This window comes from Mauremys reevesii, linkage group 13, assembly GCF_016161935.1.
Source record: "Mauremys reevesii isolate NIE-2019 linkage group 13, ASM1616193v1, whole genome shotgun sequence".
NCBI lineage: Eukaryota > Metazoa > Chordata > Testudines > Geoemydidae > Mauremys > Mauremys reevesii.
Genome location: NC_052635.1, coordinates 27,616,517 through 27,633,834, shown reverse-complemented (window position 1 = coordinate 27,633,834; position 17,318 = coordinate 27,616,517). Strand labels below are relative to the sequence as shown.

The 17,318-nt window shown below is 44.9% G+C and overlaps 1 protein-coding gene across 5 annotated transcripts in view; it reads right to left on the bottom strand.

Moving 5' to 3' along the window:
• Positions 1–7,355: 7,355 nt before the first annotated feature.
• Positions 7,356–17,318, bottom strand: part of PPP1R16B (protein phosphatase 1 regulatory subunit 16B) — a 94,970-nt gene continuing 85,007 nt past the window's right edge. For all 5 annotated transcript variants that reach the window (XM_039498270.1, XM_039498272.1, XM_039498269.1 and 2 more), the window contains exons 6-11: positions 16,908–17,032; positions 13,556–13,681; positions 12,528–12,603; positions 11,357–11,486; positions 10,309–10,477; positions 7,356–9,603 (exon numbers count right to left, since the gene is read on the bottom strand). In XM_039498270.1, coding sequence (XP_039354204.1) covers positions 9,082–9,603; positions 10,309–10,477; positions 11,357–11,486; positions 12,528–12,603; positions 13,556–13,681; positions 16,908–17,032 — 1,148 coding nt within the window. In that variant the 3' untranslated portion in view covers positions 7,356–9,081. The remainder of the gene's footprint in view (positions 9,604–10,308; positions 10,478–11,356; positions 11,487–12,527; positions 12,604–13,555; positions 13,682–16,907; positions 17,033–17,318) is intronic.

Here is a 17,318-nt window from a genome sequence, read left to right as displayed (position 1 = left end):
TGGATTTTTCACCTGCATTAGAACCATAGTGAAGACAAGGCAGTTGACAGCTACACATTGGAGGGATGCAAAGGGGGCACCCGCTAAAGTGGGGGCACCCCCCGCCATGACCTGCATGTTAAGGACAGCTACATTATTCAGTTGTGTCTGTCCCATTGATGACGAGATAATTTTGAAGTCTTCTGAAGCTGGAGAATGAGTTCAGGGTGGTACAGGCACAGTGAGGAGGATTCTTACATTTGCAGTACTCTGGAAACAGTGCTTCCAGAGTACTGAAAATGAGTCCAAGATCTCTTTCTTAATGAGTAACAGCTAATTTAGGCACCATCATTTTGTATGTATAGTTGGGATTATATTTTGCCATATTCATTACTTTGCATTTAACACTGAATTTCATCTGCCATTTTCTTGCCAAATCACCCAGTTTTGTGAGATCCCTTTGTAACTCTTTGCAATCTGTTTTTGACTTAACTGTCTTGACTAATTTTGTCATCTGCAGACTTTGCCACCTCACTATTTACCCCTTTTTGCAGATCATTTATGAATATGATGAACAGCACTGATCCCAGACTAGGACAGACCCCTGGGGACACCTCTATTTACTTCTCTCCTTCTGAAAATTTATTCCTATCCTTTGTTTCCTGTCTTTTAACTGGAGTGCCTGGGAATGCTTTCAAGATCACCAAAGGATCCTTAATTTAATTTAATGGCAAACCTTTTGTTATCTTAATCACCCTTTCTCTGTTTATAAACACACTCCCTGCACCAAGGGCGGAAGTCCTTAGCAGTCCCTCCCCCTGACCCCCCCCCCGCGATTGGGGAGGGGCATGTCACCCTTCCTCCCCCAAGGTAGGTTACCACTGGTTCAACCTACAATTCCCTGTCTTCACTACAGTCAACATGAGTGCATTTATCTGCTGTCAAGTTAACTTTCCTAGTGAAGACAAGGCCTTAGTGGCAGCAGCAAACTCCTGTAACCCTTACAGTGGCTGGAGCTGCTGGTATTTGTGATCAAGAGGGGATGACATACAGATCTTCCCTCACTCCAGGGCTTATCTATACAGGAAAGTTATACTGGTGTAACTGTGCATGCTCTTCTTCCAATATAAGTCAAGCTGAAAAAAATGTCCATACAGAACATTATACTGGTATAACTAGTAAAACTTTCCTATTAAGACAAGACTTGAGGCTTAATTCCTTTTCTTCTTCCTCTCTCTGCAAGGGTCTGTTCCCAAACCTGAAGAGAGATAATCGCCCCTCTCCTGAAGCAGACAGTGGAATTGATGAAAGACCAGCATGACAGTTGCACATTGGCCTGTTCATTATGGGGGGTCAGATTTACACTGCTCTAGTTATACCAGTGATGGTTAAACTCAGGCCCCAGTAGAGAGAGCTGCAGCAGTGCTTAATTTGTAATAAGAGGTGCAGGTGCTCAAGCAATTAGGTGCTAGGGCGTAAGCAATTTTTTTACTTTCATGTGGCAAGCCCAGAGGTGCCCGGGCTCTGAACTGCCAAACGCAGAGATATTGGGGCTCAGCCCTGGCACTGCATTAAGCATTGAGCTACAATGTAACCTGGAGATGACAAAAGTGTCAAACATAACTGCTGAGTCCTCAATTGTGGAAGAAAGGGTGATGGTTCCTGGGTATTTGAGGATGTATGAAAGAAGTCCTCGCTACTGTGGCAACCCGTGCATGTACAGGATTAATGAGGAGTCCACCATGAGCTCAAAGCTCCATGCAACGCTGAGTCTGGTAATTAAGGACACAAGACCATGGGCTTGAATACTAGTCTATTCCCATCATCCTAAAAAGCTCACTTCTACTGATAATCGGTTGATTTAAACTCACTGCATTTTATCCACCCACCTAGCTCTTCCAGACAGATTATGTTGGCAAAGCCCATGGCTGCAACAGAGGGGAAAACACATTTAGGTACAGTCCACACAGTGGTGGTATATTGTTATATTAAAAATCAGATGCCATAAATTTCAAACTCATTAAACCAGTAAATAAAGACCCCATCTGCAGTTCCTCGTATTATCAAAAGAAATTTAATATTTTTTTTAAATTAAAAAATTCAATCATTCTATTAAAGACACTGAGAAGTCAGATGCTAATACTGTCATACATATCCTGTTGGCATGAGATTTACATACAGTTTGATATTTAATGCATTACTTCAACATGTTAAAAAACCATCTTTTCATACTTACAGTAGCAATATGAAGTTAATTCCATACAATATCAAATATCCTTTTTTAAAAAGTTTTAAATATATTACTCTGATTGCCAAAATGCCATTTTTATACACAAAGCTGCTAATACAATATACAGTTCTCTTACATTATTTTTTCACATAAAATACATTTTGTCAAGTTTTATTTGTACATCATTTACTACAGCTCAATGGAGTCATGAGTTATTGCAGAGGGCTGGGCATCCTTTTGACATATCCTGGATATGCAGCAGCTGAACCTAGCTGTACAAGGCCCACAGATGCCACTGAAGTTAGTTCACTGCTTCCTTCTCCTGGAAAAACCAACAAAACTGCAGTCTAGATGCTGAGAAGTCAGATAAGGCTCAACTAAGGGTGCATCCACATTGGCTATCTGAAAACCTGTTCTCCACTGGCTCAGGTGGAGGATGGAGTATAGACGGGGCTCAGGCATGGGATTGAACACCAGATAACTAAAATGCCCGACTCTTCTTTCTAGACCCTCCACCATTGCTACCACCAATAGAACTGCAACAGAGGAGAATTACAAGTTGTAAGTTTGCTGTAGCAGATGCACCCGTAAAGAATCCAATCATACTCCTCCTGTGTAGGCAACTGTACATTGGCAGCTTTACCTGCATGAAGACAGCAGGATCAGGCCTAGAAACTGCTCAGTAACTCCAAACCCCATTCTACAGCCTCAGAAAAATTACAGTGTCCAGTAGCAATGGACTACAGCTTGTAATACTACCATTGTGTTTGGGCACTTACTGTACAACAATATAATATCTTTTGTGGAGAGAACGTGATGTGCCAACATCATCTGTTAAAATACACAAGGACTTGGATCTCGTTGTGTACTCATATGACCCGAGAAAACCAAAGTTAACCTGGAGTTTTCACCTTGCACAAGTTTTCATTTATAAATCAGTCAGTTACTAGTAAGATAATACTTTAGGAAGAACATTTAGTGCTCATAATGCTTGCACCAAGACATCAAAGCTAGAGAAAGAATAAAGATTTTAATGCTGGCACCAGACTTGATGTTGGAATCAAGTCATGGCCAGTGGACAGGAGCCAGAGCTGAAACTCAGGTGTATGCCAGGCCTGAGTATAACCTTCCATACTTCCTGGCCCGTCCCAGCTAACCTAAACCAACCTCTCATGGTGCTGTACAAGTAAGATTAGACCATAGCCCCAAACTAACAAAACTAGAACTCATTGTGTTTTTATTCCAGGTATCACAGGACTGCAGAAAATCTGTTTTATTTCAATTCAAATACAATTTTTGGGCTGGGTGGGAGGGAAGATTCCCTCTCCTCTCACTGGAAAAGCAGAGAAGAGAGATGGGGGAACAAAAGAAGCAAAACAAAAATCTACAGTTCAAATTGAAAAATTGTATAGGAAGTGAAATTTTGAAAAAAAAAAAGATTTTCTTTAGAAAAGCCATTTTGTCAAAACAATTGAAGCCAGCTGTACAGAGCTATTTTGTAGCCAGCATGGTAATATATAGATATGCCCATAGACACGGAGAACACCTTGAGGCAGGCTGACACCAATTAAGCCACTGAGATCTGCTAAAGAATAGTTCTAGTGCTTCCCGCGGTGGAGTATTCCTATTTCAGTATATGACTGACAATGTTGCAACACAGAAGGCTGTGGGAACAGATGCCCAGCATCAAGCTGAAGTGCGCTAAGAATGACGCTCAATGCAATTTAGGGGATTATAAATGCTCACATCTACCTACAAATTTATCAGTCAAAAATTCATCATACCCATTAGGTATTGCCCTGTCTCATTATTGCTATTTACCCGAACTCTCCCTGTGACCTTCCCTAACACATGGGATTCTCTGCCCTGTGTAACATCCCATCAGAGCCCAAGCTAGAACACTAGACTCAAACCGTCCAAAACTTTGGAAGGAATTCAGATCCAGGTCCAAACTGAGGCCTTGCTCTAAGCACTCAACTGGGACAAGAAATTTCAACATCTTGAAGGGGAAAGTCTGGATCTAGGTCTGAAATGAAAACCAAACTTTATAGTTCAAGCCCATCTCTAACAATTAATAGTCTATTGCTTGGCTGGATCAAGAGCTGGCAGAGACTGCTCCCAGGCACTATTATGCATCTGAAGAAGGTGCTTCAGCATGGCAGATGGAGCTCCCTCCAACTTTGCATTAGTTTGCTAGCAGCACTAGGGCTCCAGTGTATCATGACGGCTTGCATGCAGTAAGGTTGGGCCCATACACAGCACTCCGGCTGTGGTGACTAATAACTGGATGGTGACTGGATTCAACCTCCTCAAAAGCTTGGGGAAAGGTGGATCTGAAATTTACACCCTGGGCTCATGTCTAAGAAAGCTAGAGTCTGACTGGCTTCCCCACTGTTACTCAGATTTTAACAGAGCCAGGCTGCCCTTGCCTATAGGGGAACATTCATGAAGGAGAGGATTGTACCAAAGAGGCAGGGCCAGACAGCTGTATAGACTGTAGGGGAAACAGAGCTTGAATGGTTTGGCCAAGAACAGAGCACTAAAAGAGAAGGAAAAATTTCTGCTAACCTAAGTGCTAGACATGCAAATCCTGAGATGGTTTCTATTCTCAGCAACTTTTTAGTGGCACTAAAATCTCCAACAAAGTAGTCGAGTGTCTGCTATTGTAAGCCACAAAATAATCAAAGCATCCTACTGGAATGGCCCCCAAGTGCAAGATATTACAGGCTTTAGCATAACTGCTATAGCTATAGTGCTTTTTATAAATGAATAAGGATTATATTCTTAAAGGAGGGCACTTGCAATATGTCTACAGACATGCCTGTGCAACTATCCTACCCATGAAAACCTGCATTTGCAGCTACCAAATAAATACTTGCAGGTGGATTAAGTCCCCATTCTGTGCTCAGAATTATCCATTCGGTGCTTACTATCACCACTTCGCACACATGTTTAAGTTGTCTACGCCCTGCCCATGTATCCCTGCTGGTGTCCCATGGCCATCTAGGCATTCCAGTCAGCAAGTCCCTTATGTCCTTGTTTGAAAACTTATCCCAAGCTGTCAAATTGATTCACATCCTTAAGTAGCCATGGAAAGGACCCTAGATTGACTATCCCATTCCCAAATCCCTGCACGCACCAATGGTAGATAAAGCTCATCACTTGCCCTGGTGCAGCTCCTGAAGCATTCACTAGTTTCTGTTTCTTCTCAGTTCTGAGATAAATTACAAGTTATCACCAAGGTCATATTTACAGCCCCAGAGCCATAACAGCCACATTAAGCAGCTTTAAGGCCAATTTTATGATTACAATGTCACAGCAGTCCAATTAAGGGAATATTTGTGCAACCTAGAGCATGTAGCATCTCTTCTCTTCCACACCCCCGGATAGTAAAGCCATTGTTGCTTAGTTAGACATCACAACATTAGCTGGAATAATGAAATCCTGGAAATTACGTTAATCAGAGCTATTTGTCTAAATTACGCTGGGTTCACACTGCTTTAGTGTAGTAACCACTGTCAATGAAAGCAAGCCCCAAACTATATAATTCCATTGCATTCAAGTGTCTGCTTTCTATTTGCTGGAATGAGATATAAAGCCCAATACTCCTCTCGCTTTCACCGTTGTCATCTGACTTCACTGGAGTCACTTCTGATTTATGGCTGGTGTGAGTGAGAAGGAACAGGCCATGATATCATCTATCACTGGGAATACAGCTAACAACTGTTCAAAGTTTAGCACGGGCTGCAAATGATGTGCAGCAACACCAGGCTAATTCTGCTCCAGCAATTCTCATTCCAGTGGGGGTGAGGGGAGTATCGTCTTTCTCCCAGGTAAATGGGAAAAGGACATTCAAGAGCTGGTAAAAGGAGAACGCCTTCATTCCATGATATCGAGGCTACACTTGCTAAGACCACGTCAAGTTTTCTCAGATGTTCCATTCCCTGGAACTCTGGGTAGTCATATGACATCACCAGACCTACATACACCCTCCAACACAGTCACCTCTGCTGCATGGGACTCTTCAATTATCTGCTCAACTTCTTTAAGTTGGGAGAATAGGAGCTAAGCTCCCTGATGGCCCAATAACCTTAGAGGGTGGTTTGTTTGTTTTTTTTAATCATACAAGTTCAAACAATGCAGCAGTAGAGTTCCAAGGCAGGCAGCGCATCAGGAAATGGAACATGAATAGCAGGTTGGCCCCTTGAAAATGGGGCAGGAGTGTCAGGCAGGATCCCTGGGATAACGGGGAGGAGTGACTGGGGACATTATTAAATACGTTAGGAAAAGATGCCTTCGCTGTAATAGACTTTCTGAAATCTGACCTGACTTTTTATCCCCTATGCCAAAATTCTCTTCATTTAGGGAGAAAATGGAAAGGAAGGATAAGTGGACTGTCAGAGTCCAAAAGACTTATGCGTCAGCCTGAGAGGAAGCTCTAAGACCTGCCGATACACCCTGGCACCTTCCTTGTGCTAACAGAGGCACATCTCCCCTGCCTGGGGGGCAGATACTATAATGTGCAATGTCTTGCCTTCTCCAGCAGAGGGCGAGATGGGCCCAAATCCCAGTACCACTGGATATGGCACTGCAGACACTGGCTCCATTCAAAAAAGTGCTACATCAAATTCAACTCTGAAGTAAACAAAGCAAGGATGGGGGGAAGGCTTCCAGACAACCTGACATGTGGCTTTTAGCCCTTCAGCTCTTGCTTCCTTTCCCCCATATAAGGATAGTGCAACTCTTTCCCACCACTGTCAAAAAGCCCCTGTTCATTATAACACCACACATGTCTCACTAACACACTGCTAGTCTCCCTTGTAGAGATGGAACAATGTTTCTAGTTGTGGGATGGCTTCACTAACATGCTGCCTCATCTTTAGGCCAGTGTCTCCTGTTTTCCAAGCCATAAAAAGTTGAAAGGTTTGGGCAGGGGGGGAGGTTAGAGAAGAGAAAGGTACATTTAAAGTCCCTTACCAGAAGGGAATACAGTACTGCTCTCAAATAGCAGCTAGAAAGAGAGGAATATGCATGGAAGTTGTGTGATCTACAGCAGATGCTTAGCTGGAGCACAGATACAGAGCTGTGAGCAGGATTCTATCCAGTGATGGCTCAGGGTGGCGTCAGGAACCCAAACAACACTGTGTTTTTTAAGTCTGGGGCCTAAGCTGCATCTACAAGACAAAATTCACAGACACAGACTGTGTGCAATGGCCCCTTTGTGCAGACAAATATTTTGCAGATGCAACTTAAAACATTTTTTAAATATTTTGCCTGTTTATTCTGAACTCTCATGTCCACTTCCCTATAGCTGATGCTCTGCTGATAGGTGCTGTCTCCTTGCTGCTACCATTCAGGTGAGGGTTCTGCTCCCTGAAGGGCAACTGCAGAAACTGGCCTGCCAATCACACACCCCTTGTTACACCAAGCCACAGATTCCACAAATGCAGCCTGGCACACAGTTAACACATGCTACCCCGAAACACTGGTGCTGGCTTCCTATCCAACAGCGCTTCACTAGACCACTCCAAACTTCACTGCTGCATGCTGGCTTTTGCTCAGTGAAAGAAGCCACTTTCTCTCTCATACAAGATAACTATTTCTGAGCCTTTTACTGGCAGCTACCACACTGCTGCTGGTGACCCCAGCATAGAGTCTGAAAAAACACTGGAATGCTGGGAAAAAAATGTTAAAAAGTTTCCATCCTAAGTTTGGATGCTCTACAACCAAAAGCAACAACTTAGCATTTACATATTTAGATGCTCGAGCAGCTTAGCCCCAAGAACACAGGTTCACACACAAGAGTGTCAAAACCTAGTGTGACTGGAAATATTTCCAGGCCATTTTTACTGGAAGCAGGTCTTTCTTTCCCCTTCCTTCCTAATTTAAACAGAGCCCTGCGGTTCTGGAAACCCAAATACAATAGCACTCTGATAGTGCAGGAGAGACAGAAAGCAACAGAGACCATTCTAGTTTTTAAGCTGAGTGAAGCATAGAGTAAAACTCAGCACCAACAGGGAAGGTGAGATTGTTAAAACTGAATGGATTTCACTAATCTAAGGGTCTTAGTAATACAAGTAATTTGTTTCTATCCCATTATTGACCCTTTCAGTCAGCATTTTATTGCCAGAGTTTATTCTACTGGATTTCCATCAGGAGTTCTGCTTCAAACCTGATGGCACTGCACAGCCACTGCTTTCAATTAGAGTAGGCCACAAACTGGTTTGCCGCTTTTGACAGTGGGCCGTCAGGCATCACACAATGCAGGCATCACACCACTTCCCGAAGTACATGCACTGGGGATGTGCCCAGCTTCACCTCTGTGTAGCCAAATGAAACACACCAAAGACTCAAAGTCTGCACTTGTAACTCCTGGGCTGTTTGCACAAATGCAGGGGGCTGGCCACACATTCTTGGGGGACACACCTATCACATCCATGAGTGAGAGTCAGGCCCATCATGTCGCATTCCAGAAGCTGGGTGGCTCCCAGCAGGAGGCGCAGAAAGGGAGGACTCTAATTCAGATGGTTTTGTCTTTCAAAGACCCTGCACGATTTACAGTGGAGAGCCCCCCACTGTCCCTTTCATAACACTGCCATGAGGAAGAGTGGGGTAGCTTTTTTTTACTGCACACAAGGATGTGTACTTCATTTCTCCACTATGGGCCTCACTCTGCCAGCCTTACTCATTTGATTGCAGTGGGGTTACTGGCAGGGTAAGGTACTATTCAAGATGAATGAGGCTGGCCCCATCAAGTCCTATGTAACTAAACTGAGTTCTCCCCATGTGGGGATGGAAACAGCCCATCCTCAGTAATAAAGCTAACCTGGCCATCCACTTTTAGTCTCCTCTGAGGTGAGACATGGATGACACTAGGAAATCCTGCAGCACCCGTGCACTTTCTCCTCCATTTCATCCATGGGAGCTTTGAATTTCAAGAGAGGGGGATCGCCACTGGACGCTGTGTAATAAACTGACGTCCCATTGGGACTGTAGGGAGAAGTCCTGGAATCAATCAGGTGCTCCTTGGCCTCGCCCCCATTCTCAACTACCCCACTCACACTGGTGCCAAAGTGGGTGCTGAGGAAAGGGTGGTTAAGCAGCTTAGCTGCAGCCCGCTGCCGCTTCAGTTCAGAAAGTGTTTGATGGCTGCGATCCTTGTAGCCACCCCAGATTTGCTGAAAGTCGGGGTCACCGGGGCTGCTGTAGGGCAGGGCTTGACTTGTATTACAGTCTGGAGCTGTGTGCATTTTCCAGATGTCCCCGTTGGAAACCGAGTACTGGTAAGTGCTGGCCGATGCCCTGAGTCCATTCTGGAGGGAGGATTCAGGGTCACTCTGTGTGCTTTTGGTAGCTAACTCAGGAAGGAGCATAGAGTTCTCCAGCACTGAATTCTGTAATGAGACAACATTAAAGAGAAGCAGCTCCCACTGTACAATCCATCCCTTCCACAGCTTCCTAGTCCAGGCCAGTCCCTTTTAATCCATTCCTGCAGCCAAAGAGTAGCAGTAAAGAGGTGAAATTACCTATCCCTAGCCCTATTATTTCATTAATGTGTGAACTTCAAATCCTAACTGGGACCAGTTAAATGTTAACATAGAAAGACAGTTCCACATTTGTTTTCTTTTTAAAAACCAAGGCAATTAAATGCAAAAACTTGTGTTAGTTCAACATGATGGTAACTGAATTAAATAAAGATTACCAGAGAGTCCAAGATCAAGTTCTTCTAGAAACATTGGCCCACCCACATTGCACCTACATAACGTCTATTAAATGCACATAAAAATACACACTGTTATATGAGAACATGAGTTTTTGCAATTGCCTGACTTTTTGGGTGAGATTCTGGCCTCATTTATTTTGTTGTGAATCCCACATCGTTCCTTTCACTTCCCGGGCGGTACTCCTGATTTGCACTAGCGTAGCTGGAACCAGAATCTGGCCTTGTATTTAAATGTGTGCCCTTAACATTGTCTTTAATATAATCTAGGTTCTCACACAAGTACAAGTACTCATAACCAACATGCCCATTCACAGTTCTGGTTTCAGGCTCTTTATGAATTTTGATAGGAAACTAGAATATGAATTTGGTTCCTTACTGGATCTGTGTTCTCTTGGTCAGATCGAGCCTCCATGATTTCTCCAGCATAGCCTGAGTTTCTCTGTTCTTCTGTTGCTCCCATTTGCTGCCAGACAATGGCCTCCTTCTCATACTCCTTCCTGTAAAGGTTGGTTCGGTCCGAAAGACTCGCCCTCCTCACCACCTTCCTGCAGGAGAGAAACGGGGAGCAGAGTTTAGCAAGATGGGGCGGTGAGGGAGCTCCTCCTCACACGATAGCTCCTTCATATCCTTCTTGCACTTTACAGCATCTTCCATCAGTGTCTAGGAGCATGTTACAAACATGAATTAAGCCTCTGAGCACCCATGTGAGGTAGAAAAGGTCCCTAACTCCCACATTGCAGGGAGGAAAGGGAAGCATAGAAATGGTAAAGGATTTTTTCAAAGAGGATTTGGGTTCAGAAGATGAGATCTCGCCTACAGCTCTGCTAGTGGACAGCTTTCCACCCAACCTTCCCTGGAGCTTTATCCATTTGTTTTGTTCTAGGAGAGGACCTGCGGACTGGTCCAGTGGAGTTCTGCAGGCCATAGCTTGAGAACTGCTACTCTAAATTCATAAAGAAAAAGAATATTCTAGGTAGACTGCGTGTTCACTCAACTTGCAGAAGAGTATCAGGGTTCTGTCTTTATGTTACCTATTGCTATAACTCCACTTTTCCCCACATCTCCAGTCATTAGAACTATCATGCATGAGAAGATCTTTTCAAAGCATTAATCAATGACAGAACAAATACCAGTGATTTAGGAGATGGGAAACTCCCTTATCACCTACTATGTTTTCCTACACTGTCTGACGCATTGCATCATGGAGCCTACTTTTCTAGAAGCAGCACAATCTCCCCCCAGAAAGCTCACTGAACAATTGACCCAGTTTCAGCCTTTTGGAGAGTCCACTGAACTTCAGAGCAGACAGCTTTGTATCTGATCATACTGAATACTGGGTATTCTGCTTTCAAGTTTGGGACAGCAAGGGTGATATCCAGTCTAGAGTGTGGCATGATCTGTGGGAAGATCAATTTTGCACTCACCCTCGGCTTCCCGTGCTGGAGGTCCTCCTGCTGAGGGAGGACTTGTGCCTCATCTGGGATTTCATGATCACATCATGCTTATGTTTCAGCTCCAGCAGTAACACTTTGAACTCCTCTTCTTCACACAAGTCTACAGCACATGCAAACCAAAGCAAGCCATGAGCAGGGCTGTACTAATGTGATAAAGTCAGCTGAATGGAACAGGGAGAGTGGGGGCTATTGGGAGCACACATGATAACTACCATAATTAGACACTCCTGTGCCACCCTCAAAGCTGTGCCTTCTTGGTCTTCACAGTTTGGTAGAGATAATGGAATAGAATTGAGAAGGAAAATGTAAGCAGAACAGGAAAGCCAGTCCCTAAGGCAATTGGTGGAAGCAGCATTGTCTGGGGCACCTAAAACAGGACTGGAAAAAAGCACCGGAGAATATGCTGTGGAATTTAGCTCTGCAATGGCCAGAGAGACTGACTTGATCCCTCTCTTCTGTGCAGTGTATTGTACCTCACATCACAAAGGGGAAGAGATGTTTTTACCATTGCTTTTTATTTTGATATTCTAGAAATGTAGGGTGAATCCTGGAATCACATGGACGGTCTTGGGGAAGGGAAGAAGCCTTTGAGAATTTCTGTATTTACCCATGGACACATAATGACCGTAGGTCAGCAGCTGGGGATAGGATTCTTAGAAACAGAGATTGGAAGTCGAGATGTTAGACTTCCCTATCTCCCCACTTTCCACTCCACACCAAACTGGCTTGGAATCTGGCCACAACAAACCAGGGTAATAAAAGCCACATTCTTCGGGCTGCAAAGAGTAGGTGCAGAAGACCTGAAAAGCAGCAAATCATTCCCAGTTCTGCAGCGGGCAGGTGGAGATGGAGCTCGAGACACATGGGAAGGGGTGTACGGAGGAGAGACTGATGCTTCAAGAGCAAAGGTAACATTTTCAAAAGCACTGAAGTGACTGAGGCACTTACACTCTTAAGTCCCATTGGCTTTCAATGGGACTTATGCTTTTAAGTCACTTGAAAAGAATCAGACTTTTAAAAATTTCAGCCCTGAACTCCACTAGGCTAAGAGGCAACCTGGTTTCTTTGTGCTGTCTGGAGAAATCCTTCGGATTTAGCCAAGATCAGAAATACCATTACGAAGGAGAGAATTTGAACTCACCTATTGGCATCTCATCAAAGGGCGTCCTGGCACTCAGGCTGGCCCCATGGGACACCAGCAACTCTGCCATTTGCATCTGCAGCAAGGGGAATAAAGCAATATTCACAGCCCTGGTTTAGGCAATCAGTAGCTGCATGTGATCTAAGGGACAAAGCAAGCTATGGACCAGCAGGGTGCATGATTCATTGACACCAGGATCTCTGACTGTGCTGGTGGGTGTTTGAGTGATCTCCATGCAAGATATTAAGCACAGTTCCTACCAGCTCAACCATTGGAAGATTTCTCACCATGGGTGGGGACCCCACAATTGGGAGTAAATCCACTCCATGTCTAATTGACAGGATGGCATTGTGTCCATTAGCAATGGACTCTGGCATGTATATCCTAAGGAACAGTACTAGCAGATAGGTATCCATGAGATGTGGGAGTTGGAGGAAAAAATACTAGGAACAAATCAATTCCTTGTATGTACATGTACAGGCAGAGAACACAGTCCAACCCTCCAACACTGGCACAGTGAGATTCCCAGCTCCTCAGTGGGACCTGTACTCATTTCTACCCTAGGGAGAGCCTGAGGTATCAGACTTTAAAGCTGTAACATGTGGATATCTAAAAAGCTATTTTAGGTCTTTTTTTAGGGCTTTCTGAGCTCTGCACAACAGGTAACTAGGACCCCAGCATTACAGGTGGAGGGATACAAGAAACAGTGCCAATGACATTGTCACAGCATTAGAAAACCATCCTAAAAAGTAGTTTTCCAACACATGCCACATGCAAAATATTGGTTGGTGTATGTGTGTGGCGGAGAGGGGGAGCGAATCATGGCATTATTAAGGCTTTTTTGGCACTTGTTTGGACTTGTTTTGCCCACACAATACACTTGCTCTGCTTGCACCCACAGAATTTTGCAGACAAAGGGACTGTGCACTCTCTGGCTAGAGCACTCGTCCTCCGCTTTGAAATGTTGCCCCAGCCTCCCACTAAGGTGAACCAGCCGCACAAAATAGACTTTCAACAAAAATGTTTACCTGTCCCCAGAAGGCAGCAGCATGGAGAGGTTCCCAGCCATCCCAGTCCTGGATGTCTAGCCGTGCTCCATGGTCTAGAAGCATCTCAGCTGCATGCAGGTAACCATTAGCCCCAGCTATGTGCAGCTAAGAGACCAGGAACAGAGAGTATGAATTGCTGTCTAAGGCTCATGAACTTCCTTCTTCACCAAGTAACCCAGGTGATGCCACTGCAGTGTCTGAGTTTAGACCAAGAAAAAACAGCAGCGCTGGATTCAGCTCCCATTGAAGTGAATGACAAGACACTGCACTGACTTCCAGGGGAGTTTGGTTGGACCCTGGAACGCCATCAATGTGTTTAGGTAAATCTCTGCCAATGAAAGTCTTTGCGCTGATCTAAAAATGTCCTCCAAGGGTTTTTAACATGTATCGAAACAAAAGTAGCATCCAAAGTACATTTTAAACCAATGAAATCACCATCTATAACTATTTATGGAGAGATAAATGTAAGGTACTGTGAAGCTAGGTGCAATGTGGCAGGCCTCTGTGGTCAGGAACTAATCCCCCCCCCCCCAACCCCAACATTTTGTATTTTTATCTCAAACGGTTCTGCAGTGCTTCACAAACTATAAGCATGCAGCTCCACCACAATGCAGCCAGCTCTGCACATCCAGGGTGGAGGATCACAGCTAAAGGGCACTCTGCACATTCCATGACAACGGGGAAAAGAGGACATTCTTCTGAGATGCTCTGGAATGGATCTCTAGGAGCAAGTTTTCAGCCTGGCCATAGCCAGGCTTCCATTTCTGTGGCCACAGTTTTGCATACGCTGTTACTTGCACTCTCCATTTAAGTGAATAAGAGATCTAAATCCCTGACTGCTTGCAATTCAGGGACTTTGCATTTCAGATTTTGGTCTCCAACGTCTGGTACCGAGACCACAAATGGCATCTGAGGATCTTTTTCCACTCTGTGAGGACATTTAGGTCTCTTTGGGGAGTTTTTCTTAATACTGTCTGTCTGCTGCTGTATCCTTGATCAAAACATACCCTCTTCCTACTCCATGCTCTGTTTTGCAATTTACTGTATGCAAGTCGGCAGCAGTCCCTCCCCCACAGAGGTAATTCCATTTCAAGTGGTGTTGTAGGGAAAAGAGAACTTCTACTCCTTTCTGCACATTCCATAATGGAGAAAGAGTGTGGATCATGCCACAGAAATGAAATTATACCAGCTGTCTTCTCAACAAACTTCTTGGTATTCTCTTGTGTGTAATTTAAGGGACACTCTCAAAGCAGGGAGGTCTGAAGCTCAATTTGCCCTTTTCATATCCTATCATCCTGCGTAAGAGTTATTTTTGTACTAAAATTCAATGCTTTTCTAAAAGACATGCTAGCTGCCTGCACATCCCTATGAAAATGAGCCATTGCTGTCATGCATTCCAGACTAGAAGTCTGTGGCTGTCAGGTAATAAAAGGCAGTTGCAATAGTTTTTCAAAGCTGGTGGTCCTTAATATTGAGATCAGAGCCCCATTGTGCTAGGTGCTGTTCTAGCACACAGGCAGACAGTCCCTGTCTCAGAGAGGTCACAGTATAAAACAGCAACATACTGAAGGTGGGGGTGAAAGGAATACACAATCGGATATATTATATATATTTGCACCCCCTCACCCTATTATAAAATATATGGAGTGCCAAATCTCATCTTTCCCTCAAACCATCATGAACCAGCTCATTTCTTATAGGCTTTGGATCAGTGGTCATATCTTCATGAGGCCAACAGTGGGCTGCATGTGAGTGGGAAATTCTTGACTTTCCACAAGGAACAGCCTGAAAAGTAAATGCAAGCTTGATCCCCAGGGGGGAAGTTGTCAAAATTATAACAGTGCTACTGTGCTGGTATGATAAGACTGAGATTTTAGGATTGCCCGACAAGCCAGAGCTGGGTAATGCTAATGGAATAGTCAAACAGGATGTTCAAAGAATTGAAAATTAGTTAAAAGGAGAAACCTCGGAATGCCGTGAAAATGTAAGCCCCGTGAAAGATTCCAGTCACCAGAGTCTTATTTAGAGAGCCTGCCCTCCTCAGATTTTGTAACTAATGATACGGGAAAGATTTCTGAATCTCACTAATCAACGTTTTAGAGTTAGAGACTTCATTACACTCTCATGGTTTGGCCACTTGTGTAATGATATCAGGTAACCTAGATCCCAGGCTCGCTGAAGGGGGGGACAAAGAGGGAATTGCCCAGGGGCCCGGGGGCCCCTGGCCACCGCCACTGCTGCAGACAGGAGCCCCGGCCCTTTTAAATCACCTGGGTGGGCCGCAGGGCTCCTAGGCATGCGCAGGGTGGTACCGGCGGTGGCGAAGGCAGTCGGGAGGGCATGTGGAAGCCCTGGCGGTGCCAGAAGAGCACGCCCAGCAATGCAGCCAGCAGCTCGCTGGGCACCAGCCAGTGCGGGCACAGCACTGCCCAAATATCAGGTAGACTGCGACCGCGGCATATGCGTGTGTGCACCAGCCGCTGCACATGGTCCAGCTCCGCGCCCATGTGGCGATGCCACAACAGCCAGCAGCAGCGTGGGGCCCAGCTCCAGCCCGCCCTGCATGAATCAAACCTCAGCCATCCCTTTCTAAGGGGCCCATTGACTGTTCTGTTCTGGGGCCCAGAATTGCTGTCGGCGGGCCTGCAGATACCAAAGCCTTCTCAGATACCTCTGAACTCAAATGTCAACTTACCCAGGTCACAGCCACACAGGCTACAATACACTACAGTTAAAAAACAGTATTACTAGGGCACTCCAGCTTTTGAGGCCAAACAGCCTCCTTTGGGGCAACCAAAAAGATATGGGGTCAGATCCTTCAGCTGGGCCTGATCCCATTAAAGTCAATGGAGGATTTTTATTCTCACTTCAGTGGAAGTCAGATCAGACGCTAACGGGATTAGGAGTGATAACAGAACTACTGAATGGTTTTACTCAACCTGCCCAAAGACTTTTCCAAAATTCACGCTCCCATTGGAGTGTACAGGACTTCCATTGTGGGATTTCTTTTGAAGCAGCTGGTACTGGACCGCTATCAGAGACAGAATACTGGGCTAGATAGGCCAGTGATCTGATCTGTTACTATGTTCTTGTGAAGTTGGCCATTAACTCCAGTGGGAGCAAGATCAGGCCCTGAATTGTGAAGTCTTTACTCATGGACATGATTGTTGCTCAAAGGAGATGACCTAAAATAGAAACCACTAGCCTTTTACCTCCTCACACTGTACTTGTCCTTGGAGATTAACAAAGGACACACACCACTGACAGCCTCCTAGAATTCACACAGGTTGTAGGGACAGACGAGGGTGGATACTGTAACAATTCTGCTCACCAATGTAGCACCTTGAATATCTGTCCTGTTCAGGTCTTGTCCTGCTGCAATTAGACCTCGGATGTCAGAGATCATGGCCTGCTCCGGAGCAGCCCGCATCTCATTGATTTTTTCCTGTGTTATGCCTGTAGTTAACAGGGAGAAAGGGAAATGGAAATGTTCTTTTCCTCTCCTGACCCAGTAAATAACAGCAATAATTGGGTTCAAATTCCTTGTCTGACCATATCTGCATGCTGAACATCAGTCAGAACACTTGGCACACTCTATCGGAACAGTACCCCCAAAGCACAGCCAGGTTAACAGTGCTCCTAATGGCGTGAGAATGATATTCCACCAAAATCCTACCCTGGGGACAAGAGCCAGAGCGAACATGCCTATGCAGAGCAAACAGGAGCTCAAGTTTAAGCCCAC